General features: G+C 43.4%; 12 protein-coding genes across 12 annotated transcripts; 5 read left to right on the top strand and 7 right to left on the bottom strand.

The window, feature by feature from the left end:
• Positions 1-664: 664 nt before the first annotated feature.
• On the bottom strand, positions 665-3,330 carry SJAG_03615 (ubiquitin-protein ligase E3). Its single transcript, XM_002174717.2, has 2 exons — positions 2,602-3,330; positions 665-2,518 (listed from the first exon to the last, which is right to left on the bottom strand). The coding sequence occupies exons 1-2, from the start codon at positions 2,917-2,919 to the stop codon at positions 1,475-1,477; spliced, it is 1,362 nt and encodes a 453-aa protein (XP_002174753.1). The 5' UTR covers positions 2,920-3,330; the 3' UTR covers positions 665-1,474.
• Positions 751-1,302, top strand: SJAG_03616 (ubiquitin family protein Urm1; the record flags this gene model as incomplete). Its single annotated transcript, XM_002174718.1, has 4 exons — positions 751-773; positions 826-981; positions 1,036-1,145; positions 1,247-1,302. The coding sequence occupies 4 exons, from the start codon at positions 751-753 to the stop codon at positions 1,300-1,302; spliced, it is 345 nt and encodes a 114-aa protein (XP_002174754.1).
• Positions 3,265-4,505, bottom strand: SJAG_03614 (methylthioribose-1-phosphate isomerase; the record flags this gene model as incomplete). The annotated part of the gene is made up of 1 exon (XM_002174716.2): positions 3,265-4,505. The coding sequence occupies one exon, from the start codon at positions 4,503-4,505 to the stop codon at positions 3,435-3,437; it is 1,071 nt and encodes a 356-aa protein (XP_002174752.1). The 3' UTR covers positions 3,265-3,434.
• A 293-nt stretch (positions 4,506-4,798) lies between these two features.
• Positions 4,799-7,656, bottom strand: SJAG_03613 (DNA repair protein RAD16; the record flags this gene model as incomplete). Its single annotated transcript, XM_002174715.1, has 2 exons — positions 4,799-5,672; positions 5,738-7,656. 2 exons carry the CDS (start codon positions 7,654-7,656, stop codon positions 4,799-4,801), a joined length of 2,793 nt encoding a protein of 930 aa, XP_002174751.1.
• Positions 7,657-7,748: 92 nt separating this feature from the next.
• SJAG_03612 (Rad7 Rhp7) lies at positions 7,749-9,747 on the top strand. The gene is made up of 2 exons (XM_002174714.2): positions 7,749-7,935; positions 7,984-9,747. Exons 1-2 carry the CDS (start codon positions 7,882-7,884, stop codon positions 9,652-9,654), a joined length of 1,725 nt encoding a protein of 574 aa, XP_002174750.1. The 5' UTR covers positions 7,749-7,881; the 3' UTR covers positions 9,655-9,747.
• A 234-nt stretch (positions 9,748-9,981) lies between these two features.
• SJAG_03611 (hypothetical protein) lies at positions 9,982-10,473 on the top strand. Its single transcript, XM_002174713.2, has 3 exons — positions 9,982-10,065; positions 10,112-10,241; positions 10,298-10,473. Exons 1-3 carry the CDS (start codon positions 10,060-10,062, stop codon positions 10,357-10,359), a joined length of 198 nt encoding a protein of 65 aa, XP_002174749.1. The 5' UTR covers positions 9,982-10,059; the 3' UTR covers positions 10,360-10,473.
• Positions 10,474-10,922: 449 nt separating this feature from the next.
• SJAG_03610 (hypothetical protein) lies at positions 10,923-11,394 on the bottom strand (the record flags this gene model as incomplete). Its single annotated transcript, XM_002174712.1, has 2 exons — positions 10,923-11,061; positions 11,279-11,394. 2 exons carry the CDS (start codon positions 11,392-11,394, stop codon positions 10,923-10,925), a joined length of 255 nt encoding a protein of 84 aa, XP_002174748.1.
• Positions 11,395-12,055: 661 nt separating this feature from the next.
• On the bottom strand, positions 12,056-13,326 carry SJAG_03609 (diacylglycerol O-acyltransferase Dga1; the record flags this gene model as incomplete). The annotated part of the gene is made up of 3 exons (XM_002174711.1): positions 12,056-12,375; positions 12,518-12,745; positions 12,903-13,326. The coding sequence occupies 3 exons, from the start codon at positions 13,324-13,326 to the stop codon at positions 12,056-12,058; spliced, it is 972 nt and encodes a 323-aa protein (XP_002174747.1).
• Positions 13,327-13,851: 525 nt separating this feature from the next.
• Positions 13,852-16,153, bottom strand: SJAG_03608 (hexose transporter Ght5). The gene has a single exon (XM_002174710.2). It carries the CDS (start codon positions 15,787-15,789, stop codon positions 14,182-14,184), a length of 1,608 nt encoding a protein of 535 aa, XP_002174746.1. The 5' UTR covers positions 15,790-16,153; the 3' UTR covers positions 13,852-14,181.
• Positions 16,154-20,103: 3,950 nt separating this feature from the next.
• Positions 20,104-20,936, top strand: SJAG_03607 (hypothetical protein). Its single transcript, XM_002174709.2, has one exon. It carries the CDS (start codon positions 20,175-20,177, stop codon positions 20,706-20,708), a length of 534 nt encoding a protein of 177 aa, XP_002174745.2. The 5' UTR covers positions 20,104-20,174; the 3' UTR covers positions 20,709-20,936.
• A 1,059-nt stretch (positions 20,937-21,995) lies between these two features.
• SJAG_06204 (hypothetical protein) lies at positions 21,996-23,481 on the top strand. Its single transcript, XM_011050701.1, has one exon. It carries the CDS (start codon positions 22,778-22,780, stop codon positions 23,000-23,002), a length of 225 nt encoding a protein of 74 aa, XP_011049003.1. The 5' UTR covers positions 21,996-22,777; the 3' UTR covers positions 23,003-23,481.
• A 765-nt stretch (positions 23,482-24,246) lies between these two features.
• On the bottom strand, positions 24,247-26,534 carry SJAG_03606 (hexose transporter Ght6). Its single transcript, XM_002174708.2, has one exon. The coding sequence runs from the start codon at positions 26,150-26,152 to the stop codon at positions 24,563-24,565; it is 1,590 nt and encodes a 529-aa protein (XP_002174744.1). The 5' UTR covers positions 26,153-26,534; the 3' UTR covers positions 24,247-24,562.
• Between the last annotated feature and the right edge of the window lie 248 nt (positions 26,535-26,782).

The raw sequence follows: 26,782 nt of genomic DNA, 5'->3' as shown, positions 1-26,782 counted from the left end.
ATCTTGTGATACAACTTGTCCTCGTAATGTATTCAATATGGAATAATACTATTCTATACCTCATTCTTTGTAAAGACAAACAAAATGAAATGCCCAGTCGTCACAATGAATTGAGTGTCGCTTTTTTACAATCACTTCGCGTTGGTAAAAGAAACCCTTAAAAAAAAAAAAAAAAAAAAAAAAAAAACCCACAACGTAACGCCTATTCAGACGGCATACTCACACATTCTAACCACATTCTTTGTTTAGTCTTCTCCCTGTTCCCATTCAGTATAGCGTTCACAGTGAAGGGCCAAGCTTCGCTTAGTGAAACCTTATTAACACTAAAAGCATTAGTGCTTCAAGAGGAAAATTGCTCTGAGGAAAACGAGTAGAAATCGGTTAAACCATTCAACAAAGCAGAAAAATTGTATGAACGAACTTGTGTCGTGAAGGCGATCACTGAGTCTTGTGCCCAAAGATCCCTTCATCGAGACTTAAAATTGAGTAAATTAGCACATAATCTTAGAGAATTAAAATGTTTAATTATAACGAGAAAATTATTACAAGGCGTCACTCTGTGTGTTTCTGAAGAAGCTTTACTCCGTTGCTTTCACGGGTTTCCTGGTCTTTACTAAGACAATCGCTTTCCCCTCTTCACTACGCTCCTCCTCAGCTTTAGCTAGTCGCATATTTATTTTTGCCGCTGTAACCAGTTCATTCGTCACCATATTCACCAACACACAAAATCAGTTTTTTCATTAGCCTAACATGTCCATTCGGGTGGAACTGTGGTATGTGAATAAAAACGTTCATTACAAAAGTTTACTAATTAAATGTGCCCAGTGGCGGATTAGATCTGCTTTTTAACAAGCAGAAAGAACTGACTGTTCAGTTAACGGATATCGGTCAAAATGCCACCGTTGGGGATTTAATTCAATACATGACAAACAAGATAGAGGACGAGTCCAAATGCGAGCTTTTTGTTATGGATGGATCTGTGTACGTGGACCCACGTAAAGAATGATAACGCATGCGTACTGACATGTGATGTAGTCGGCCTGGAATCATTATCCTCGTTAACGACCAAGACTGGGAGCTATTGGACAAGGAGGACTATGTCTTAGAGACAAAGGACAATGTTGTCTTCGTCTCCACTCTCCATGGTATGCGTTCAAACCGTTCATTGTCCACACAGTCTAGTCACGCTAACTTTTGTAGGAGGATAAACAGCCGACGGGCTGTGTGCAATCACACACACACTCAGATCATCTAGGAAATATATCGGTTCAACATTCACATCGTAGTGTACATCTGCAGTAGCGGAGGAATCAGAAACAATTTAGGTGCCAGTAAGGGGAAGGAAAGAGCGTGTACGAAAGAGGGGGAACTGTGTAAACGAAGAAAAGACGCACACGAAAGTGGATTAAAACGGATAGGACGAGCAGCAAAAACAAAGGGATCTTGATTGCATTTCTTTTTCTTTTCTTTTTTTCTATTCGTCCTCATCTGAATCGTCTTGAATGACGGTGCGAGAACGTCTAGTTGTTCTGCGATGCTGCAAGACGGGAGAAGGAGGATCGGTCAACAAAGCTTCCTGCATGCTGACGTCCGGCGCCTGTGCATTCAAGAGGACTTGATGAGAGAATGCCGCTTCATCATCATCATCATCATCATCGGCATCGTCGCCCACAACTTTGTCGCGCATACGGTCCATGCTAGTGCCAATCAAGTCATTCAACTCGTCGTGCAGTTCCTCGGCCTCCTTTGAGTCTCGCGCATGCGAATGCTCAGTCATGTTTCGATCATAAATCCACGTATCGTCCTCGTTGTCTTCATCTTCATCCTCGTCCTCATCGTCGAATCCATACTCGTGGTCGACAAAAGACTCGTCAGGCTGAGAGGCCCCAGGAAACTGACTGGAGGTGCCGTTGTCGATAAAGTCGTCGTCCATGTCATACTCGCCGGCTCCTGAGTATGGCAACTCTTCATCCTCGAGATCGTCACCATGCTCGTCGTCGTCGTCGTCGTCGCCATTTTCTTCACTGTCGAAACCCGTCCAGTCGTCCGGAACAGCTGTTATAGGCACACGGCCATGCGTTGTGATAGCTTGCTGCTGTTGATGCAAACGTCGACTGGAGTCACGAACCGCACGCAGCTCATCCGACCACACGGTTTCTGGGTCGCTGTCGCCATTGCTGTCTTCATCCTCACGAAGCTGATACCCGCAATGCAGACATTCGTTTGCGTTTTCCACTTCCCATTGGCAGCGACGGCAACGAAGAACGCCGTCTTCAGCGTCATGGAACACACGACCAAACTGTTCAAAGGGTTTTAGGAACACGCCGCCAAACAGAGGACCGCCCTCTGCGGCACTGTCTGCTCGTCGGTCGCTTTTTGCCGCCGACTGCAACTCGTTCATACATTTCGACAGTCTAGAAATCAAGTCATTGACAATGTATGCCGGCACCGGCTCCAAGTAGAGTTTCTGCCGACACGAGGGACAGGTCCGTGAAGTTTTAATCCAAGCATCAAGACACTGCAGTAAGGAACATTAGTTAGCAAACAGTCGTCGTCGAACAATCGTCTCAATGCAGCCACAACAGGCAGTAACAAACGTACTCGGTAACAGTAAGTGTGTCCACAATGCGTCGTGTATGGTTTGAAAAAAGTCTCTGTGCACACAGGACATGTGAGTGAGGAGCGTACAGCGCCTGCAACATCCTCAAAGGTCGGTTTTGTTGCAACCTCTGCAGTCTCTGCAGGGTCTGCCGCTTCAGAAAGTGTAGAGGAAAACGGCGGGCCCGAAGACGCCAAAGAAGCAGAATCACGACGTTGGTCCTGCTGGTTGGGCACCGAGTTTTCGTTCGCTGGGTCAATTTCAATTCCTACCGCTTCGCCCGAGACGGCAGGCTGGTCCGTCCGAGCCCGTTTCACCATGGTGGGTGGAGAGGTGTGCAGGTATGGAGAAAAAAGAGGCGGCAAGGAGGAGGCAAACGGTAGAAAAAGTGCGAGAGAACAAGAGAAAACGATAGCGAAAGCACCAGATCGTTAGAGCAGTATTGACGTGAGACTGTGTTTGCGGTGTCGCAGATGTGTGCAATTGTCGCTATCACTACTGCTGCTTCAGATGATGTGCGACGCTGCGATCGACTTTTTGTTCCGTCCCAATTCACTCCCGTTGCAGCAGTTGCTTGCTTGCTTGCGACAATCCTCCTCGTCCTCGTCCACGCACTCGCCCCGTCGTCCTGCCCTGTCCTCCCTCACCGTTCCTCCTCTCCTCCTGTTCTCTCTCACTCTCCGTCTCTCCCGATGGTCGCTACGACATCCCCGGCTCTGCATCAACCGGTTCTGCTTCCAAAAAAGAAACACTCTAGGCTCTACGAAATTGGAACATGAAAGACGGATCCGCTGCCCTTCCGGGCAGCTTGGCATGACAGGTAAGAGGAAGAAGCTTACCACTTGAACTCATAGCCATTGGGGCCCTTGGTAAAGACGGCCTTTTCGGTAACAACGGCGGAAATCAGGTCTGCAGGCGTCACATCAAACACGGGACAGTACGCCTTGACGTTAATGGGAGCAATGTGGACACTCTCACGAGCACCGAACTGGTGAGTGGTGAAGTCCCTCACGACAGGACCACGAACCATGACGAGCTCGCGGCTGGGACGCTCTTCAATCTTGGTTTGCTCGCCGTCGGGCAGGGTCATGTCGATGGAGAAGGAGGGACCAGCGACAATGAAAGGAACGTTGAAATGCTTGGCAAGGATGGCGAGACTCAGGGTACCGATCTTGTTGGCGGTGTCACCGTTACGGGCAACACGGTCGCAACCGACAATGACGGCGTCAATCTTTGGCATAATCGAGGCGGCTGTCGAGTCGGTAATGAGAGTAGAGGCAATGTTGTCGTACAAAAGTTCATAGGCCGTCAGACGCGAGCCCTGGTTGTTGGGACGCGTCTCGGTGCAGTATACACGCTCAATAGCACCCTTCTCGTTCAAGGAACGGATGATACCGAGGGCAGTTCCGTAGCCAGAGGTAGCCAGGGAACCCGTGTTGCAGTGAGTGAGAATGGTCAAGCGAGGCTTGTTCACCAGTTTCAGCACATACTCGCTACCCAGCTCGCCGATCGTGTGGTTGTCGCGCAAATCACGAGCAAGCAAATCCTCGGCCTCCTTTACGACGACGACGCGGATCTCCTCGCCCTCATAAGCTTCGGCAAGCTTGCGCATCTTGTAAGCGATTTGGAACAAATTGACAGCCGTGGGTCGCGACTGCTTGAGACGCTCAAAGCTCTCAATCACGTAGTTGCGCAAATCATCCGTCTTCACATTCACCAGGGATACTGCAACGGCCAGAGCGGCGACAATGGCAATTGCGGGTGCACCACGCACTTGCATGTTCTTAATGACTGAGTAAGCATCCTCAACGCTCTTAATAGGGATATACTTGTGCTCGTGAGGCAGCAGAAGCTGGTCCAGAACGGAAAGTTTGTTGTCTTCGTATACGATTGCTTGGAGGGACATGTTGGTGGAAGGATGGTGAGCTTGGGGTTGCCAGTGCTAGAAGTGCTCGTGAAAGCGGGGTAGGTCGCGGGCCGCGAATAGGATGGGGTAATGCGGAGTAGCGGGGTAGACGCGGCAAGCGGAAGCGCCGCGGGGATCTCGGGTAAGGAAAACGAAAAAACAGAATCCATGGGGTGTACAATAGAGAGGATGGAAAAGAAGGGCGGTAATCATGGAAACGACGATGACTGGATGAGTGGATGACGGGAATGGCGGCCGTTGGAGCGACTTTGTGCGCTTTTTGCGACAGACTCTTAGTTGGTAAACAGAAACTGCATGTCTTCGACGGTTAGCTGATTGAGTGCCTTTTCGTCTCGATCAATGGTTGCGTGGATCATTTGCGCCTTCTTTTCCTGGAGCTCGATAATCTTGCTCTCGATGGAGTTTTCAATACATAACGTCGTAATGCGAATTGGACGACGTTGTCCGATACGGTGGATACGGTCCATGGCTTGCCATTGCACAGCACCATTCCACCAGGGATCCAGCATAAACACTTGAGATGCTTCGGTCAAGTTGAGCGCAATGCCGCCTGCCTTGAGCGACACTAGGAAGACAGTGATGTTGATATCCGTACAAAATGCTTGGATAGTGGCATCGCGAGCCTTGGGCGTCATACCGCCTTCCAGCTTGACACAGTTGAATCCCGCTTTACGCAGGCGCCAGTGAACAAGGTCAAGCATGGATGTGAATTGCGAGAACACAATGGACTTGATGGTGCGATCTTTCTTTCGCAGCCGATACAATTCTTCCACAAGGGCCTCAATCTTGGTGGAAGAGCGCCAATTGTCCATATCGATACGGTTCAGAATGGACGTCTTCTGTTTGCTTGCCTCCTCCCCGCCAACTTCCTCCAACGCGGGCGCACTCAAGTCGATGCTTAGAGGAAGGAAACAGGACGGGCATTGGACGTCCTCTGTGGCAGACGAGTTGATGAGCTCCGACACACAAAACCGGCAGAAAGTATGGTTGCAGCGTGATCTGATAGCATCCTGGGCGACCTCGTCACAGATGCAACACACGAAGTTGTCTTGCGTTTTCACATCAACCGTTTTGGTTTTACTTGCTAGAGTAAGGTCTGGGTGGTCAGCCATCTGACGCATTCGCGTAATCAGTTGGAAAATGTTACTATACAAAGGTTAGTTATCGGTAAACACAAAGGCAGCGATATATCGTCTGCTGCTATTACATACGCATAGTTGTTCAGAACAACACCTTGTGAAACATAAGTGTTGAATCTACGTTTGGATTCCATGAAAAGCGAGTGATACAAATCCTCTTCTTCCTCATTAAACAAGTCCCGCCGTACTTCAACAACGCGCGGCGGAAGACCCAAATCGTCGGCACGTTCCAATTTCGTTCGCCGCAACATAATCCGGCGCAGCAACTTGTGCACCTTAGAGAACGCAATTTGGCCAGGCCCTTCGTTTCCAAACCTTTGAATGGGTTTCAGCATCTCTGCGTTGAAATGACACCTATGACTCACGGAACTGTGACCGCATTGGCCACAGTTATCGATACATTCCGAGCGAGCCCAGTCAAGAGACTTGCAATCGCATTTCATGCAAAGATAGTAAGCAAAAGGATCTGCTTTTAGGAAACGCAACAAAGAGAACAATTCACCAATGCGGTTTTGCAGTGGTGTTCCGGACAAACAAAGCCTTCGATTTGACTGTAACGCACATACAGCTTTGGCGGTATTACACGAACGCGACTTAATACTGTGCGCTTCATCCAAAATGATTCGATAGAAGTCAACTGAGTGAAGTAACGACTTTTCCTTTACAAGTCCAGCCTTACGGCGGAATCCTTTGTGTTGCTTTCGAAACACGGATTCCACCAAATTGTAGCTTGTTAGCACCACATCGTATTCCTTCAGTTCTTCAGCGGTAACGTTACGCGATGAACCATAAAACATGTACACGCGAAGTGAGTTGTCGGCATGCATTTCAATTTCTGACTTCCATTGCAACAGTGCGACAACGGGAGCCACGACGAGGTTTGGTTTGCCCCGCGGCTCGGAAAGCAGTAATGATATCGTTTGAATAGTCTTTCCCATACCCATTTCGTCAGCCAAAATACCTCCGTGAAAATGGGACTCCTCCTGGTGCTTCATCCAACTCAAACCTTCCCGTTGGAATGGCAACAGTTGAAGCTTAAGCTCCTTAGGCTGTTCAGCAAGCTTGACTTCATAAACGCTTTCGGATTCTAAACGCTCCCATAAACCAATAAGTTCAGGATGTTGTCTCTCCAAACGAATTCTTGTACGTTCATGCCCTGGGATACCCTTCCACTCAAAAGTCTCCTTTTTAGGCGCTCTTCCTGAACCTGTTGCGCGGCGCCCACGCTTTCGTTTTTTCAAAGTACTCAAGCTAGACAAAGGCACATCATCGTCCGAAATTAATGCTTGTGACTCCGCAGAAATGGTGACTGGTGTCAAATCTTTGTCTTCGTCCTCATCGGCAGCGATGATAGACGGTGTTTCTTCATCAGAAGAAACAATTACTAAATTCTCTGGAGTGTAATCACTGTCTACATCAGAACCAGCATCGTAAACACTTCCCTCTTCTTCTTCTTCGTCCACCTTCTCTGCAAGTTTGGTAGAGGCGGCTTGTTCAAAGACACTTGTTGTAATAGCAGAGTTTCGGTCCTTTGGTCTAGGAACAAAGGTTTCACTTTCGTTCTGTTTGTTCTGTTCAGTTCGTAGAGTCACAGACTGGGCGGTTTCACTTTCTTGTTTTGCTAGTTTGGGTATGTCCACTACAAGAGATAATGCATTTGAATTCTCGTCGATAGTCGGAACAAATGGAGATTCAGTTCCCTTCAATTGACCATACTCAGAAAGAGCTTCTGTTACTGTGCTTGAGCCGGATACGGTGCCTTCAGCGACAGTAGTCGCAACGCTACCGTCTCGTTCGAATTCGTCCTCAGAAGCAATTACATCTGCAATTGGGGAAGAGGAACCATCTTGGAATGAGCTTTCAATAAAATCTGTGTCTTTTCCTATATCGAGAACCGGGATTTCAATCGACTGTCGCACCCTTTGTCTAGAACGAAGATTATACCTTGAACTCACAAGACCTGGAGTCTTAATAGATTCTAAAGACCCCATTTAAACTGAGTTTTAGCTATAAACGGCAGCAACTCTTGTGCAAATATGTATTTGGCCAAGGACACGTTCACCACTATAGCGTGTTCGGTGTTTCATTTACCGCTGCCACTAAAATAGATTGCCACTGTACGCGTGGTGCCTGTTTGACCTTTATCATCCAGTGTATCAATAATAACACCAGTACCAGGTTGTAGAAGCTATTGTTTTGTCTTGATAATTGCTACAATGTCCAGAAGTCGAGTTCGTGGACCTAGTTCTGCTTTGAGAGAATTCTTACGCGTAAGCACTTGAACTGTGAGAACATGTACTAATAAACGACTCTCGTAGTCTCATGGTATTACTGTCGATGGGAATGGAAGACCAGGACTTTCTCGTTCACGAACAACGTCCACAGCCAGCAATGTTGAGAGTACAGCTGAAGATAACGACGAAGAGAGGTCTGAAGGAGTAGATTCCGAAAACGGTACAAGTAGCCTGCAGCAGGACAATTCTTTGGCGGAAAACGACGAGTCTTCCAATGCTCTTTCCACTCGAACCAGAAAGTTAACGAAGCGTCAACTGAAGAATAAGAAAAGACAAGAGGCAATGGCTTTTGAAGAGCAGGAGAATGATGATGAAGCGGTCCAGGGAAGAACTGGGCATAGTTATCGAAACAGACCAACTCCCGGCAACCTCGACTTCTGCCCCAAATGCAATTGCCGCTTCACGGTAACTCCTTACAGCAAGTATAGCGAGGAGTATAAAGGTTGGTTATGTTTTCCGTGTACACGCGACTTGAATACACCAGATTCAAAGCCTATTGCCCGGAAAAGAAGAGCTTTAAATCGGAAGAAAAAAGCTGCAGCAGTTATGGACGAGGAGCTGAATGTTCCACGGCTCCAGGAACTTTGTATCCGCGTTGTTGCAAAATACATTAACGACATTGAAGCGTTGGGTGATATCGGGCAAGTGAATATGGACAAAATCTGTCAGATTATCTCGAAAAACCGGTCGTTGACAGACACGACCTTGCCATTGTTTTTAACTGCACAACAAGTTGAACTTAAGCTCTACGATTGCTCAAAACTCTCTAATACTAGCTTGCTCAATATTGCCCAGTATTGTCCCCATCTTACGCGTTTGCATCTGGTGTATTGTGGTCAAATGCGAGAAGACACTCTTCGTTTCTACGCGGATCACTTCACAGAGCTGCAAGATGTGTACATTGGAGGAGCATTTCTCGTGGATGCTCAAAGCTGGTCCTACTTTTTTGAAAAGCGCGGCGCACAACTGAAGCGTCTGTACATCTCCGATACAGCGCGACTGACTGTAAATGCCGTAAATAGTTTGGTTGATCACTGCCAGAATCTGCAAGTCCTGTCATTGGAGAGAATCTTCTCAATGAACAATGAGCACGTTCGCTTGCTCGCCGGTCTGAAGCATTTGACCTCGTTGAGCATCACGAATCCTGGCTCATCGGTTGAAGACAGCAGTGTTCTAGATGTACTAAACCAAATCGGCAGTGGTTTAACAACACTGTGTCTAGCAAACTGTAGCTTGCTTACGGATAAAGTTCTGCTTGAAGGAATTGGACCCTGTTGTGGTCGCTTAAAACATCTCGATCTTACAGGTCTTGAATTGCTAACGGAAGACTCGACTGCAAATATGTTTGCCGGCTGGACTATACAAACTGGACTTGAAACGCTGCATCTTTGTCGTTGTATATACCTTGGAGACAAGACTGTTCATGCCGTATTAGCCAATTCTGGGAATACCCTGCGTGTGCTGGATCTAAACGGTTTAAGCTACGTTACACGGGCGGCATTAAAATACCTGTCTGGATTTAAATGTCCTAAGCTAGAGACTCTTGATGTTAGTTGGATTCGAGATATGAACGATGAAATTATCTGCGATTTTGAATCAACAACTCCCTCCTTAAAAAAGGTTCTGGTATGGGGAGACAATCATGTTCTCGTCAACAGTCAAAAGTTTCTTCTCATTGGCAGAGAAGTGCAGTGAAGACACATGCCATTTCATTTTTATACATTTAGACTAATACTCTTCCGCTCTTTATCAACAATCAATAAAACTGTAATTGAGACTTGAATAGAATGATCATCGACAAAGATGATACTTTTACGGCTAGTCAAACGGCGTTTGTAGGCTAAGATGAAGCGTTAATTTGGCGAGATTTACTGTTCAGAACTGTTTTTCCATTACAGCCATCCAACTGCATCTGTTACATACAGCATGTACTTGGACTTGCTGGCTCGTTAATACTCGCTCCTCTACTTTAATTATGTTTACCGGGTGTTACTGATGTTTACCGAGACTCACCACCAAAAAGTGCCCCTCACATGCGCTTTTGTGTAGCTGGACGAGCAAATTCGAATCATCAAAAACCGTATATTTGGGCCTTACAGTATGGCAGTACGTCATCTATAATTTCAATTTTTGACGACTAATCGTAATTTAGAAAACCACACAGCTCCCTCGCCAACGTATTGCGAACCAGAATTTCCACAAAAATGTTATTCGTAAAGTGAAAACCAACTCGAAGGCTTCTGAGAAGAAGGTTGAGAACACTGTTGCCAAAAAAATCGCCAGTAAGTAGAAGCGGTGTCTTTCATATTTTTTGTGTTTGTTGCTAACTTCTTCACAGTTTTTCTCTTAATTGTCCTGTGTGGAGGTGCTGCCTTACAGCTTTTGCGTATTTTCTTTTAGATGAAATAAAAGTCATTCGTTAGGACATGCCTGTTACAAAACAAACGATTTGTGAAACAAAAAAAAGAGCATTTACAGCTGGTAATGAATTAGTGAGGATAAGGGAAACACCTACAGTGATTGACTTTATTGTGAGGGGATGGGGAAGGAGCTCCAAGCAGATGAGCAGCTGGAATTTCCAAAGAAGTTTTCGCATAGCATCGGACCGGTTGTGGGAATCGCGGATGTGCTAAGTTGTTGTCAACACATTTTGTTATCGGCTTTTCTTTTGGTTTGTCTTATATTTTGTAAGCACAACAAGGAGTTTCACTATGTCAGTAACTCATATGAACTTATTACTAAACTACAAACTTGTCCTGTGAACATTGATGACTTTACTCACTCACTGCAGTACGTTTGTTCATATGGATTGAGGCTATCGTTTACCCATAATACTATTTCATGGATAGTAAGTGAACTCTCCAGATAACTTGTTGCGAACAAGCTTTCGCTTAATTAAAACCTTAAATGGGTATTAGCGATAATTACAAATTAAGTCAAGTCTAGAAGCAGAATGCAGTTACTTAGGTCACTTTCCTACTCCATAACGCTCCTTTTACGCAACGAACTTCCTCTTGAGTATCTTTGTTGTCTAACATTGCCGTAACTCTTCTAGTCCATCCTTTTATCGGCTTGTTAGCTCTTGCATATGAATTAACAATACTGTACACACTTTTTTATTACTATATCGCAACTGAAAATGCAGTTGTATTAGTGGGAAACATGAATTATAGACGTTTCCGCACAGTTGCTTTCACGTGAAAATGTTAATTGAAACTGGCAACCAGTTCAAGAATTGTATTTGACAGTACACAATGGTACACAGTAACCACAGATGTATCATTGGCTAATAAATACATGAACCGTTTTGCTCACGTACTATCCGCAGTGTACTCTGTGTGGAACATCAAATAGCTTTTCGAGATTGCGAGAATTATAACGCATTAGCATAGCAAGAGATTTGTCCTCGAGAACCTCTTTTGAAACTTCAGCCATGCTAGGCTTCACTATCGAAAAAATTTCAGACTCCAGCAAAGAAACGAGCTGTGTACCTTCCTTGCAGGACAGTAGTATACACAATCCTCATCATTAGTGCTCCAACGAACGAAATCCAAGAATGCGCGATTCCTATGTTATTATGAATCAATGGATGACCAAAGGGATACATCAAAAAACAGAAACGACCATGTATTTCACAATCGTTATAGCTTTAGAAACAAAGTATATTTATATCTAGTTGGTCCTTTTGCAAACACGCATTCAGAAAAGAAAAAAAAAACCACCCCTGTTTAACATGAGAGCCTGAACGTGTGTGTATGTGTATGTTTGCGTCTACTATATCTCAGTAAGCGTCTGCACGGACCTATGCAGTCGCAAAGGGAAATGCCCAAGTGAAACAGAGCATAAAAGATAATTGGTACATAAGGTGTTTGTCGTCAGCGCATTTCAAACATTGTGTCATTCCATTCGTGGGTATTAAGAGGACATAAGGTCATTAGTGAGGGTTGTTGAAGATGACGGAAAAGAAAAAAGAAGAAAGAAATAATAAAAAACCGAGTTTTGAACCGCAACGGCTGGTTCCAAAAACCATCACATGGGAAAATGCAATGAATAAGCCGTTACAGGGCCTTTTCGCCTCATATGCACTCTGTACACACTAGAAAGCCAGTTCGAGCTCTGCATTGCGATCTGGCAAAAACTCATCTTTATATGTATCCCATATATTGCGCAAACGGCGAATATACTCGGTATGCGCTGTATCGAGTTCTTCGTATGTTGGGTTGTCTTTCTTAGGTAATTTGAGTGGTTCCCCAACCACAATATTGATAGGTTTTCTCCACGGCATCAGTCCAAACGTGCGGTTAAAAAAGCCTTGACCATAAAATAGCGGTATCGTAAACCCTGCTACCCGCTTGATGATAGCTTGACACCGGTAAATGCGAGAGCGAGGGTTGTTGTCCACCTGGTCATAAATGTCTAAAAAAAGGTGTTAGCGGTGCATAGGGAGAAAGGGAATGTTTCAATATGTACCTGTTTCACCAAAACCAAAGCATGGTACGAGGCTTGATCCGGTAAAAGGAAGCCTAATTTGACAAAGCCCAAACGCTTTTTTGAGAACAAGCTTGTTGGTGCCAGGACGAGCAAGCAGACTTTTCTTGAGCACCCCCAATCACAATTAGAACACTGCTTCCATTGCCGCGTTTCAGAAGATTGACACATGAACTCCGTGATACGGACATGACGCCAAGAGCCAACAGATAGTCGCGATACAAAGGCACGTAAAAATTGGAATTAAGGGTAAGTACTGACATACTCAGCCCAGGAAAGAGTTCACTGAAATGAGCACCTATCAATTAACGTTAGCAAGTAATTGGGGGGGGGACGACGACGAGGTTCGTCGCAATTAATGTCACGAATGTCGCCGTTCATGTTTAGTTGGTTCAAATGAAAAAAATAAAAAAAAAACTGAAACGTCCTACCCATCAGCCCTTATGCACACATACCTTCTGTTCCAAAGGCACCAAAAGCTCCTAGCGACAGGATACCATGTGGATGATACCCGAAAATATACGACCCATTTGGATCAAGCTCAGCTGTCTTGTGAAGACGGATTGGGAAATAGTTACAGAACCAATTGTACGGAGCCAGCTTTCGTAACCACATTTGTGTACGAATTCGACCAGAGACGAATGCTTTGTCAATAATCATCCACACCAAATAAATAAGCAAGAGCGGCCATAGGGACAAAAACGTCCAGCAAATTGAGTACATAGAAGCTGTGAATGACAAACTAACGCTATGAGAGAAGACGGCAAGCGACTCAAGCCAGTAGTAGATGTCGCGCCTACTTCGTCGTTTGGACGGCGGAGTAGATGCCAGAATGCGTCCCTGCTGCTGCTTAGGGTCCAACGCGGTTTCGTTTGCCATAGTTAGAGCAAGGTAGAGGAGGGCTCGTGGAGAGCGGTCCGAACCAGGTCAAATTAAAGATGTGTATGCTGGTCAGAGTGGGGAGTGGGGGTCGTGGAGAAATATCAACACATATGCGGGGGTTTCCGTGTCACGTGGGGCACGTGGAAACCTTAGCGGCGCTAAAGCGAAAAGTTGGATGTGGGGAGAAGGAGACCCGAGTGGACCGGAATTGTTCGGAATGACAATGGAAGTAGAGAAGAATGAGGAGGAGTACGGCAGACTGTGTTCTTTGTTTGTCTGATAGATGAACGCGTGAGCTGTCCAGGGGTTAAAGTGGCAGTCGGTATTTTAAGTTCCCGACTTCGAAGTCACCAAACGGGTAGCTCGATGGCCGAGAGCGTACTCCAGACTAAGACGAGAAAAGAAAACAAACAAGATCGAGTCGGCTAAGAGCCCACTGTCGGTCTGCGCGTGCCAGTAAACCAATTGCCAAAGAAAAACAACGCCTTTGCACCCTTCCCATCACCCCTTGCTCTTTCACAATTCAACCATAAAAATACGAATAATATTTGTCTTTTACATACAAATGTCAGAGAGGACTACCAAGTGTCCAGACACGATAGGGGATCCTCTGTGACGCTTCAGCCTTCCATGGGCTCTGCGTGCAGACCACCACCTGGACCAGCTCGGACCGGTGTTGTCGCTATTGTTGCGAGCAAAAACAGGTGGCCCACACGATTAACGCACAAACAGCAAATCGCTAACACACTCCTTGATTGCCTGCAACCCATTCAGGAGAAGACAAGATTTCGTTAGCGAACAATCAACAACGCTTTAGATGTTGTTGCTGCTGTCTTGGCTTCTTCAAGTAGTTTAGACGCGACCAGCCTCAATGAAGCTGCTTCCAGGCTTCTCACGGGCAATGTCGCCGTCCATGCTGTTAGAGTCGGTAGTCTCGACGTGCTCAGCAGTCTCACCGGAAACACCCATGTTTCTGGACTTGCGCTCGATTTGAGCGTTCTCCTCAGCGAATGTACCAATGTTCTTGGGACGGGGCATCCAGGGCTTAGCGTCAGAGAGATAAAGGGTGTTAATCTCCTCAAGAGTAAGACCCTTGGTCTCGTGAGCAAACAAGAAAATAATCAAAGCACCAACCAAGTTACAGGAACCGAAGACGTAACCGTACTTGAAGCCCATAGCGTTGGTGATGAAGGGAGTGAAGAAGGAAATAAGGAAACCGAACAACCAGTTACCAGAGGTAGCAACGGCAGCACACTTAGAACGGTAACGAACGGGATAGGACTCACCAACGATAACGTAAGCGGCAGGAGCCCAAGTTTGAGCGAAAGAGAAAATGAAGAGACAAGAGAAGATGATACAGACTGTACCGGCTTTGTGGTTGGAAGTACCATCCTTGCGGTAAAGAGCACGGTCACCAACAGCTGCGTAGATAAAGAAAGTAATGGATTGCCAGACACCACCGATAATCAAAGGCCAACGACGACCGAACTTCTCAAGGACGACCAGACCACCAAAAGTACAAGCACAGTTAACAGCATCCAAAATCAAGGCAGCAAGGTAGGGGGAGTTGATACCGGTACCCTTGAAGACCTCAGTACCGTAGTAGAAGTAGTAGTTATCACCAGTCAATTGTTGGAAAACCATGACACCCAAACCCAAGAAGGTACGGTAGCGGATATCCTTGCCAAAAATTTCGGGCCAAGTGCAGGGACCGCCAGCCAACTCAGCGTCAACATCGGACTTGATGATATGGTATTCAGATTGGATGACTTCGTGCTCGGGGGGAAGGTCGTTGTTCTCACACATAATCTTAAGGGCTTCATCGTCTCTGCCAACAGAAATAAGGTAACGAGGGGACTCAGGAAGGTAAGAGATACCAATGAAGGTGATGATACCCCAGATCAAGTTGATACCAATGGGTACACGCCAGGAAGCAGAGCTGCCGTAGTGATGGGTACCCATGTTGATACAAGCAGCAATGAGAATACCCATGGTGACGAACAATTGGTAAGTGGCGACAATGGTACCACGGATGAGAGCAGGGGAAACCTCGGATTGGAAACCAGGAGCAATGACAGACAAGGCACCAATGGCGAAACCAGTCCAGATCTTAGCAATCATGAATTGAACCCAATGAGGAATAGTGGTCAATTGAACGATGATACCAATAAGATAGACGATAGTCCAACCCATAATACACTTCTTCTTACCAAAGCGATCAGCCAAAGGAGACGAGATAATACAACCAGTGAAAGAACCAACGTTGACCATACCAGTCAACAAACCTTGACGAGCGGGAGAATACGAGTAACTGTCGGTTACTGCATCGTACTTATCTGCATATCGTTTCTGGAAGTCGCGCATGTTGGTGATACCACCGATGGAACCGGTATCAGCACCAAACATCCATCCAGTCATGGAGATGAAAACGAGCATAATGATGGTCAATGTCTTTGCCATTTTGAATGCTCAAACGCAGTTGCGTGAAAAGAGTTATAAAGTGAGTAGAATGTATAAAACACTTAAAGATAAGGTATTAAGCACAAGATCAAAAGCAATTCCGATAAATAAAAGGGAATCAAATTAGGCGCTGGGTCTAGTAGCAGACTGTTGCAATGAGAATCGCAGGGACTAGTAGAGACACGCACAAAGAAGCACGGAAGTTAGAGATTAGAAAAGTTGATTGAATGGAACCGAGACAATTGCCAAGCTGTCCGAATTCCAAATGTCCCAAAAGAAGGAATCAATGAATGAATGAATGGAAGATGTGTGTTGGACTGGGGACTGTGGGGTTGGCTTTTATAGCGAAAAGTTCGTGTGGAGAAGTTGTGGGGTTGCTGACAACACACGTCACAGAGGGAAAAAGAGGAAAAACCGCTTAAAGCGGGGTAAGTCTAGACCGGTCCAGGCTCAAATCAGAGATCGCGCAGCAGGCAAGGTGTGCGTTTGCCGAACGAGCCCCCGGCGGCATTCGTTCGCAGGACCAATGCTGGAAAGGGAGGGTACGGTTGACGAAAAGCTTAATTATGGAAGGAAACTGAAGTTATGTATACTATACTTCTTTGTTTTATTTTTTCTAAACCTTTTTTTGGGCGAAAAACGATCCAAAAACGACTGCAATCGTCATTCCGTTCCAGTCCGAAGCGCCTTGGACTTCGTTCTTGCGAAAAGTTCGCTTATGCGCTCGTATCCCTGAGCCCTTAGCGATTGGGCGAGCTCCGCAGAAAAATGGAAAAGCAGCCGACAGCTGCATTCACCTAACTGACCAATGAAAAAATAAGGCGACAGCAGGCACCTGTGCATGGTTTGCAGTCTCCAGCGCTCGTTAATGCTTTCGCATTGTGTCAGGTGCAAATCTGCACACACTTGCTGTCGCAGGAGGAGCACGTGAAAGCAAGGGCAATTGAGACACCGTAGCTTGCACGTTTAATGAATTTTTTGACGCGTTCGGTGCCCCTGTGGTTCCGCCGAGTCACCACAAAACATGGTACTTTTTGTTTTTCTTCGTTTTCGTATGAATGACGTCGTACGTCACCTTTTGCTCCGGTGGAAAACGTGGATTGGCTGTTTCGCTGGAGTAGCACGGATCGTGGTTCTTCACGCTACTGGGGGAAACCCTCCTGTGCTTTCGCTTAGCTGGTCGCTTGTTCTGAGCGCCTGGGCTCGTTAAAGATGTGATTGAGTCGCTTATCTCACAGATCCACGACCCCTCGTCATAGGGACGATCAGTCTTCCATTTAGCAGTCGCCGCTTGCGGAGAAGGTCTGTGCGGACCAACCGGAGAGCGAGCATATCCCCCGGCTTTCTTTTCACAATTGTGGGGTAGGCACTACCTGCCCAGTTCTCCACTTAAAGCTCGTGCGGGGTGTGCGGGGTAGCGGCTGAGAACAGATTTCTGCCTTTCGCTAGGGACGCTCCCTCAAACGTGTCAGTCTGTTCCAGAGGGGCCGACAGCTAAGCTAGTTCGTGGCTATGGAAAATATGTTGCAATCGAATGCGGAGCAGTATGAAATCACATCCGCACGTGGGTTTGAATGTGCCTGTGTTTGTGGTGGTGCTGGATTAGCACGGCATTAGGTGAAACCGTATTCGGTGTGTGGATTGGAGGACACTTGTGTGGTTGGTATCTGGGCACATCTGCCGGGTTTGATCTGGTTCCTTTACCAGGGAACGGGAATGCTAGCAATTGGACCGGCCAAAAAACGAGAATATCAAACTGCTGCTGAACGTAATGCCGAAACATGTACGTAAATGTATTTGTGAAATTGTGGCTGTTCTTCGTCGTCGTTTTTAATTTGGTCGATCCCGTGGAGCAACGAACAACTCTGAAGTTGACTGAATTACATAACCAATTGCAACTTCCCCGACGTCTTAAATTACGAGGGGAAATGCGGAGAACTGATATTTTAAAGTTTTATTTCTATGTTAAGCAGATCATTGCTAGAGTTGAATAAGCATGTTAACGAGGAGACACACACATTTCAAGTGGGGTAAGCAGTAGCAGGATGCAGAAGCTGCAGAAACAGTACGTAGATGTATTCTATCAATAGTAGGTCTTGGATTGCCTCAGCAAAATGTGTGGCCGTGCCACGGCTAATCGCACTGGTATGACAAGACGGAGTTTAGAAAGGTTACCAGCGATGATGCTCTTTTAGGAGATAGAAAATCGACAAGAGATTATTGAATTTTTGACGTTTTCGTTTGTTAGTTACTTCAATGATACACTAAATATTGACCGCTACACCTTGAATTTTCTGGTTATAAAATTCGACTTGCCTTTACGGGCGTTATTAACTTTTGTGAGACGAAACCCATAGACCATGATCGTCTATAAAGCATCACACGCGTTGACAGCTGATGTCTCGTGAAAGCCATTTAACCCCTCTTACCAGTTAACGATGCTCTGATGACATGAGCAAACGAAATTAAACAAACTTAACGAGAGCACAACCAATGTATTCACGTCCAACACGTTGCCAAGCGAAATCCCCTAGAATAATTTTCATCCATGAGTAAATTAATTTGCATGAAACGTTATTCATAGGAGGATTGTGACTTCGAATTGGGAGTACTAGTTGAGAATGATGTTTTTTCTTATTGTTATAGCTAATGTAGCTTTCCTCGTTTAATGTTGAAAATCCTACACCCCTTAAATTCTTAAGCATGAGTAATCATAAAACGTTATGTCATCGAAAGCTGCAATTCGGCTAAAATAGTATCAGTTATTTTGTTCACACAATATATATACATATATGTGTGTTTATATGTATCTATTATTGACCCATAAGCAGTAATTAATAACATATATTTTGTCGGAAATACATTTCTAATTGATGATTGATTTTCGCAATACAATCGATCTGTTAGTTCTCTTATGGTTGAACAAAAAGTTTTTTTCTGTCAGTTTTTTCATTTACAAAATAGACATTTTTTCCTCTTAATGCTAACGAGCCAACCAATAATTGAGGTGCTGAACCTTTCTCGAAAGCGAGATTAATTTCGCCTATTGCTTTTCTCATCACACTTGCACTTAATGTAAAGTCGGTTACGAACAAAAATTAGAGTAAGTTTGATTCACCTCTAGCTTAGCAGAGTTGCAGTTTATGTTAATCGGCAAGGGAAATTTAATTGAACTTCGAAGTTAAATATTTTATTTTTTGTCTATAAGGTTATATCATCGTTCTCGTTTATTGAAGCAAGTAAATGAAATAATAATTAAGATTACAGATTTACATTCAATCTCATGAATTTTGCGTAAGCTTTGAAAAAAAGCAGCGAAAGCAAGGTCGTGATTTCATCATCCTTTCTTAGAAAACAATTTCACATTTCAGCTTTAACAATGCTTGGAACCATTCCATGCTAATTCAATCCATTCAATTGCATTATATCCCAAACACTTTCGATACTTTCATTTTTAGGTTTGAGTAAGCGAAGTATGTAACTCAAAAGCGTTTTACAATATAAAAAAAAAACTTTTGAAATGAATATCTTTGCGAAAAATAGCGGATATATATTGCCACAGTGGGCAGCTTCTCGTTTCAATTAAAGCTTGAGTCTGAAATAAATAGTTTTTCAAAATTAGTAAAATTTGACTATGGGTGCTGCAATCAAGTCAACAACTCTTTTGAACCAAAAAGACTTCCGAAACAGGATATCTCTGGCTTCATTTTCCGCAAGAGCATAGAAAACTAATTTAGATCACCTCGAAACCGAGAATTTCGCCTGACACAATCCACGAATACAGCTCCATGGGTTAACGGCACGCCCTCAATACGAATTTTGCACGAACGTTATCTCTTCAATGTGTATTCTTCAGTTTTTATCTGTTCAATGCTTAGTCAATTGCTCTCAAATAATATGAACACATAACGCATCTTCAAAAAACCCGAAATAAAAACGATCCAATTTTCGGCTAAAAATGGTTTGGTTGATGAATGCTAAAGGGGAAAAATCCATGGGTTTTGTTGTCCCTGAATTAGTGTTACGGAGTAACCGTTGCGTGTTTGCAAGCGAACACGCATTACAAGAAAGCTCGTGTTCGGCTGCGTCTTGGACGCAGCCGAACAAAGTGTACCGCTCTAAAGGAATATATTGGTTGACAGTTATTGCATTCGTTTAAGTCAATTGAAACAAAAGTAACATTCATGCATTAATCCGGTTACCGCACATTTAATATCAAGCCGCTTACGGTCAACATGTTTATGAACCATTGTTGCATATTGTCAGCCCCTGAATGTAAAATACGGGCATATTATAACAGTGTTTATAGGCTAAATTTGAAAAAGATACTACAGAAGAAGCTGTTAAAAGGAGAGTGTTCGCTCTTTTGAAACAATACAATAAAAATGTTAACCAATCTTACAAAGCGTTGTATAAGAAACATGACCATGATAGACGAAGGTACCATTACCTCTCCTTTTGGCATGCATTGTTTCACATTTCCGGACGATGGGGCTACTCCATCTGTAACTATGTATCCATACTATGACTATAACGCGTCATTTGCATATGTCGCGTTTGATATGGACAAAGATGTCAAGTTCACGAGCAATGTTACTGACGAATTTGGAAGTCCAGCAAACTATGGCGAATTCATCGTGCTTAATGGTTCTAATTACGTCCACTCTAAAGGTATTTACAATTCGCGTAATGCATCATGGTTCCACCCGATTAATGTTACCATACCCAATGCCGGAAAATACTGTTTAGCCATTCGATCTTTGAAGAATACGACAAGCGCTAAAGAATATAGCGTGCATTACGCAGTCGAGGCTGTATATGGGACCTTGTCGTACACGGTTTCTGCCGCTTTTCGTATTACCCCTCTTCTATTGCCTGCACTTTTATCTGTTCTCCTGACACTTCTATTCACAAACTGATGTCAAAAATTCTGACATTAGTAAGTGGCTAATGAATGTAGGTTGTACAGTCTCTTGTGGCTTAATTGAATCGTGTTTCACTATTTGGTATACTGTTTATTCATTTTAAGTAAAATTTCAACACGTAACACTTTGTATTAATTAACTCAAAATATAGTTGTTTTTTAATGCATAGTCTCAGCGGTATTGTGTTAAGACGTTAAGCTAGATTTAACTAAGAGACAAAAGCTACTCTCATGAATGCTTTCTCTGTGTCCAGCAAATTAATCAGTTTGAATGTAGATTACAAAAATGATGTAATTAAGGGAAGAATTTACGTAAATTTTAATGTTACACAGCTAAATATCTGTTAGGAGAATACCGTCTATGTATGAAGCAATTATAGTTACCTAAGAATGCATGGAATTAACTTCCGTATTGGCACTTGTGCGGGCTAACGAAGTAAGATCGCTATTTCCATATTTTTAATATGTAAGAGGAAAATACTGCAAGTTGGTTGTCTGCTCCTTGTTAAAAAAGACGCATTATATATTATGAATCTCAGTGAGAAGAGGTTCGATAAAACATCCGAAAATCATGTAGTTAGCACATTGAATTACCGACAGCTAAAACAATGAATAACCCACGTCTTTACAGTGATTGGCAGCTCGAGCGTGAAGCCATTGAAAGTGTCGGTTCTCGATTTTTAATTTAGACAAGATTGTCCACGATGCTTCGTACACTTGAATAAAAATTAATCGAGTCAGAAATCCGCTAACACTTATTAATAAATCAGTCATGATATTATAACGTTTGTTAACAGGCTACATATTTGCTAAATGAACGAGATATTCATGGATGAGATAAAGGTGAATTTACTACACCTTTTCAATCAGATATTGGAGCATGCTACCTACAACAATAAACGCAATCTCATTTAACGTAGGAATCATCGATATCTGTCAAATTGATAGGGATAAGTCTGCAGAGGTTCAAACTCGTTCAGTATTTACTGTAACGCATGAAGATAGAGTTTCCGAATTGCTATGGTATCTCTTAATGAATGATAATAACGTGTTTAATAGTTTTCATGAGGACAATTCTTCCGTTATTATACAATAGTCGCACCGCATTAGTACCAATCATAAAGTAAATTAGTCAATACGATCCAGTTGTCAAACTAAACACCGAGAAGGAAAATACAAATCTTTAAAAAGACTGTCAACAAGCCGGTACAAGAATGTCTAAAGATGTATTTGCTGCAGGAATGTTAAGAGTGTGCATTGCTGATAAGAATTTGCCGCAAAGGTTCAAAATAAAAATTATCCAGTACCAACATAACTTGGACTTAACGATTGTTAAAGATAGTTTGTCTTTACGATGCGCATTGTATCATTTGATTTTTGCTTTGTTTTGCTGAATAAAAACAATCCGTTGTTTAATAATTATCAATTGATATAAACAAAAACTACATATAAGCTAAATACTCTTTAAATTGCAGCAAGTCAACGTCTGAACATGGTTCCTTTTTCAAGCCCGTTTGAGGTGAACACATAACACAACGCAAAACAGGCAACTGAGTACTTTCCTTGCATGCAACGCGATGATGAAGCGGGACATTTGACAAAAGAGGATTTTATTATATGTTAGGACGTAAACAACTGTAATAAAATTGCGATAAGTCCATAAAATGTTAAAAACAAGACAATTTGCTACATGCTTATTTGTCTCTACGATAAAGTAGCGTCGCAAAGTTTTGTCGCAACTGATTTTGATTGTCTCGTTTGCGATTAAGCGAACAAAGCGCACCAGAAAGATCGTATCTCAGCGGGGCCTAAGCACTGTTGTACAGGCCGGTCTCTTGTTTGAGAAAGCTGATCTGTAAGTTAGAGCTTCACGTTCTTTTCGACTAAATGATTAAACTGTCGTAGCCTGGGATTTTCTTTATTCTGAATGTGTATGGCATATTCTATTCAACTACGGTGAGCATGTCTGCGAGCCGTTTTTGCCTTTCATAACCCGAGGACTGAAAATGCTTTAACGATGCCAGCGTTTTATGATCTGATTAAGGAGATTGGTTTAAGGATTTTATGTTAAATGGCGAAGAATGGCCCTCAGTTTTGAATTCAGAATCACAATGTCATTATCAACCTTTCTTACAAAACGCGATGGATTTTAACACAATTTCACTATATGCTCCGGTGTATATAATGCGCCTTGGGGTTCGAATTGTCAGAGATTTACTGACTCTGTATATTCGCCGTCAATCAAATTGTATCCAAAATGTCGCAAAGACGCTGCATTTGCATATATAGTATATGATTTCGACAAGATTCTCAACATCACGAGCAACGTTACGTACGGAAATGGAGCATAACGGTTCTGAATACGTTTATTCTAAGGGGATTTTTGGACCAATGCTAACGATTCGTCAATTAAAGAATTCTCAATTCCTTTACCAAAACCCGGAACTTACTGTTTGGTCGTTCAATCTCTGAAGAATATGACTAATTTTGAAGTTAAGTTTATCATGTAGGGTACGTATCTTCAAGGTTATGAAAATGCTGCTTTCCGTATCTCACCTCTTCTTCTACTGCCTGCTTTTTTTTCGGTAATTTTGACACTCTTATTCACGAATTAATTGAATTATTGTCGTGTGTAGACTAAATAATATATGAACTAATATCATATGCGTACTTATCACAGCTCGTTCGCAATTAAGGACAGTTAGTGCGCCCTTCAACTAACAGATTACTTTGTAGAATGAGTTAATGATATTATAATTCACAAGCGTTTAATACACTGTATACTACTATTGAGCCTACAAAACTGATACACAAAAGAGCGAAAAAAATGAACTTTCGCAGGCTGAAAAAAAAAGAATTACAATTATAAGTTTAAATTAAGAGTTTGTCTCAATTTGTACTAGAAAAACAATTAATTTAAATCGATCACAATATTACACAAATTTTTCTTAGCTGTAACGTTGATGCTTTAGTCATTGATCCTTTGCATGCTGTCAGTCTATTTACAATATCTGATACTTAAAGGGATTTGTATCAGAGTTTAATGATCAAAAAAGATAATAAAAGTTGAAGCAGATTAGTCTAAGTTTACACTGAGTATAAGAAAGGAATTATTTCTGTGCTTATTTACACTTCAAAGTTCGAGATTGTACAAAGTTAATAACTCAAGTCAATTGGCACTCCGCTACACAGTGTTATGTTATAGTATCGCCATGCTGGGGACTCCACGAATGAGATAATTTTTCAAGTGTAAAATATTGCGTCGTCCGATGAATACTATTTTTTACTTACGAGTATTAGAACTAGTAAACGGAACAATTATAAAGGCTGAGAACTTTACAATTAAGCTATATGCTTCTGAGATATAATGGAGCAAGGTAGATAAATTAAACTTTAGCACTGCTTACGCTAAATTGCGACAATCGGGCAATTAAGACAAGAGCTGAAACCATGTCAATCAACTCTTTCCGCGCTAACGAAATCCGGGGGGTTTATATGGAGAACACATCTCCCTATCATCTAATTCTCCGCAATTCATATTTTCGACAAATATATTTACTATCAATGATTAACACTTCACGTCTTTTTGAAGTCCCTTAAGACCCGTTAATCAACAACAGGGAAAGGACACAAGTATTATTATGAAATGTATGTTTCAAAAAAAGAAACCAATTAAGCGATCCATACTGGTTACCGCGTACATATAATGCACGCTCATATTCAGACCGCAAATGTTATCCGTGAGCCTTTGCACATAAAGATTAGTGATTCCTTTCCCGTGTTGTTCTTTAACATGTTTCGAGCACTTGTGAGATTTTCAATTGTGGACCCTATCGTCTACTTGATCATCTAAAGACCAACGGGATTAGTTTGTGCTGGGGGAAGATGTGAAGATGAATAAGTCTCACCAGAAGAAGAGTTGGGAGCATGTTCGAGGAAGTCTTGAACAGGTCCAATACGTTGCTTCTCAGATCCAGCGACATCCTCCTTGCGGGATCTTTGGTAAGCACCGCTTTGCCAGGGCTTAACATTCGACATGTAGAGTTGGTTAATCTCTTCAAGTGTCAATCCCTTAGTTTCCTTTGCGAACAGGAAGATAATGCCGGCGGCGGCGAGATTGCAAGAAGCAAAAACATAACCATACTTAAATCCGATACTGTTTGTGATGAAAGGCGTAAAGAATGAAATTAAAAAGTTCCAAAGCCAGTTAGAAGAGGTTGCAACACCTGCGCACTTCGAACGATAACGAATGGGATAGGATTCGCCAACGATAACGTAAGCGGCTGGTGCCCAAGTTTGAGCGAAAGAGAAAATGAAGAGACAGGAGAAGACAATCATAACGGCACCGGCACGGTGATTCGAGGTACCATCAGCTCGGTAAAGAGCACGATCACCGACAGCTGCGTAAATAAAGAAACAAATAGATTGCCAGATACCGCCGATAATCAAAGGCCAGCGGCGACCAAAATATTCAAGAACAATGATAGCACCGAAGGTACAGACAAAATTGACAGCATCCAGAATCAAAGCGGCAAGGAAAGGAGAATCAATACCAGTACCTCTGAACACTTGAGTACCGTAGTAGAAGTAGTAGTTGTTACCGGTCAATTGCTGGAATGACATGACAGCCATACCTAGGAAGGTACGATAGCGAATATTTCTGCCAAAAATTTCGGGCCATCTGCAAGGGCCACCGGCAAGCTCAGCCTGCACATCTTGCTGGATTTCATTGTACTCGCGAACAATTGTCGGATCATCTCTAGAGAGTCCAGAATTGTTGCACAAGATTTGAAGACATTCCTCATTTCGGCCTTTTGTCGCAAGGTAACGGGGAGACTCGGGCAGCCAAAGCATACCAATGAACATAATGATACCCCACAGCAAATTAATACCAATGGGTACACGCCATTGCGCGGAATCACTGTACTTGTGGGTACCCATGTTAATACATGCGGCAATGAAAATACCAGCAGTAATGAACAATTGATAAGTAGTAACGATAGCACCACGAATATGAGGGGGGGAAGACTCGGATTGGTAACCGGGAGCAATGACAGACAGGGCGCCGATTCCGAGACCGGTCCAAATCTTAGCAACCATAAACTGAATCCACGAAGGGATTGTTGTCAATTGAACAATAACACCAATAAGATAGACGATTGTCCAACCCATAATACACTTCTTCTTACCGAAGCGATCGGCCAAAGGAGAGGAAAGAATACAGCCAACGAAGGTACCGGTGTTCACCATACCAACAAGCAAACCTTGCCGGGCAGAAGAGTATGAATAAGTATCCGTGGCAGGATCATACCTGTCTGCATATCGTTGCTGAAAGTCGCGCATACTGGTAATACCACCAATGGAACCGGTATCAGCACCAAACATCCAACCGGCCATGGACACGAAAATCAGCATAACAAGCGTAAGAACTTTCGCCATCTTGTTCGACTTTTAATAAAATTGGTCAACAAAATTCAAGAAAATAATTGCTTGCAAACAAATTAAAAAGATCAGACTGAAGAGGGAAATTTTATGCGACCAAAGAAAGAGACACACAAACTTCCCGAAAAGTATTAAGAAAAATTAAAAAATTAAAGCGCGAGGTCTTAGCGTTCCTCGCTCAGCAAAGGATCGAAATACTTCAATGAGCTGAACTCTCAATGAATGCGAATTGTCCCGTTTTATGCTCGTTCGGACGGATAAAATTGAATCATCGTGTAAACATAAACATTCACCACGATGACGCGACGCGGCCGTTCAATGGCAGGGAAAAGTGATAGTTATTACATTATAAAAAATAGCCAATAAATAAAAAGTTATACTCTCGTTAACCGATTCTCCTTTCTTCAAATTGTGCTACATTTCATCTTATCCTTTTGCATCTTTCGCCTTCTGCCTTTCCGACACCGAGCGGCCGCCAACTGTAGGCGCTCGTGGTGGCAGTTGCGACGAATAATGACGAAAATACCTAATTCAACAGCTTCTCCGCAATTTCCCCGCACTTTACGTCACCTCGTTTGTCCAATCTTTTGCCGCTCAGGAAGACGAGTCAATCGGCTTTGGCGCGAG

This window comes from Schizosaccharomyces japonicus (assembly GCF_000149845.2).
Source record: "Schizosaccharomyces japonicus yFS275 unplaced genomic scaffold supercont5.2, whole genome shotgun sequence".
Classification (NCBI taxonomy): Eukaryota; Fungi; Ascomycota; class Schizosaccharomycetes; order Schizosaccharomycetales; family Schizosaccharomycetaceae; genus Schizosaccharomyces; species Schizosaccharomyces japonicus.
This window is presented reverse-complemented; position numbering and strand designations above follow the sequence as displayed.

Coding starts and splice junctions, on each gene's coding strand:
- SJAG_03615 (XM_002174717.2), bottom strand. CDS start 2,919: ATGGTGAAACGGGCTCGGACGGACCAGCCTGCCGTCTCGGGCGAAGCG. Junction 2,519..2,601: donor GACACACTTACTGTTACCGA/GTACGTTTGTTA, acceptor TCCTTACTGCAG/TGTCTTGATGCTTGGATTAA.
- SJAG_03607 (XM_002174709.2), top strand. CDS start 20,175: ATGTTAACCAATCTTACAAAGCGTTGTATAAGAAACATGACCATGATA.
- SJAG_03612 (XM_002174714.2), top strand. CDS start 7,882: ATGTCCAGAAGTCGAGTTCGTGGACCTAGTTCTGCTTTGAGAGAATTC. Junction 7,936..7,983: donor CTTTGAGAGAATTCTTACGC/GTAAGCACTTGA, acceptor CGACTCTCGTAG/TCTCATGGTATTACTGTCGA.
- SJAG_06204 (XM_011050701.1), top strand. CDS start 22,778: ATGTTAAATGGCGAAGAATGGCCCTCAGTTTTGAATTCAGAATCACAA.
- SJAG_03611 (XM_002174713.2), top strand. Junction 10,242..10,297: donor TGTTGCCAAAAAAATCGCCA/GTAAGTAGAAGC, acceptor ACTTCTTCACAG/TTTTTCTCTTAATTGTCCTG.
- SJAG_03606 (XM_002174708.2), bottom strand. CDS start 26,152: ATGGCGAAAGTTCTTACGCTTGTTATGCTGATTTTCGTGTCCATGGCC.
- SJAG_03608 (XM_002174710.2), bottom strand. CDS start 15,789: ATGGCAAAGACATTGACCATCATTATGCTCGTTTTCATCTCCATGACT.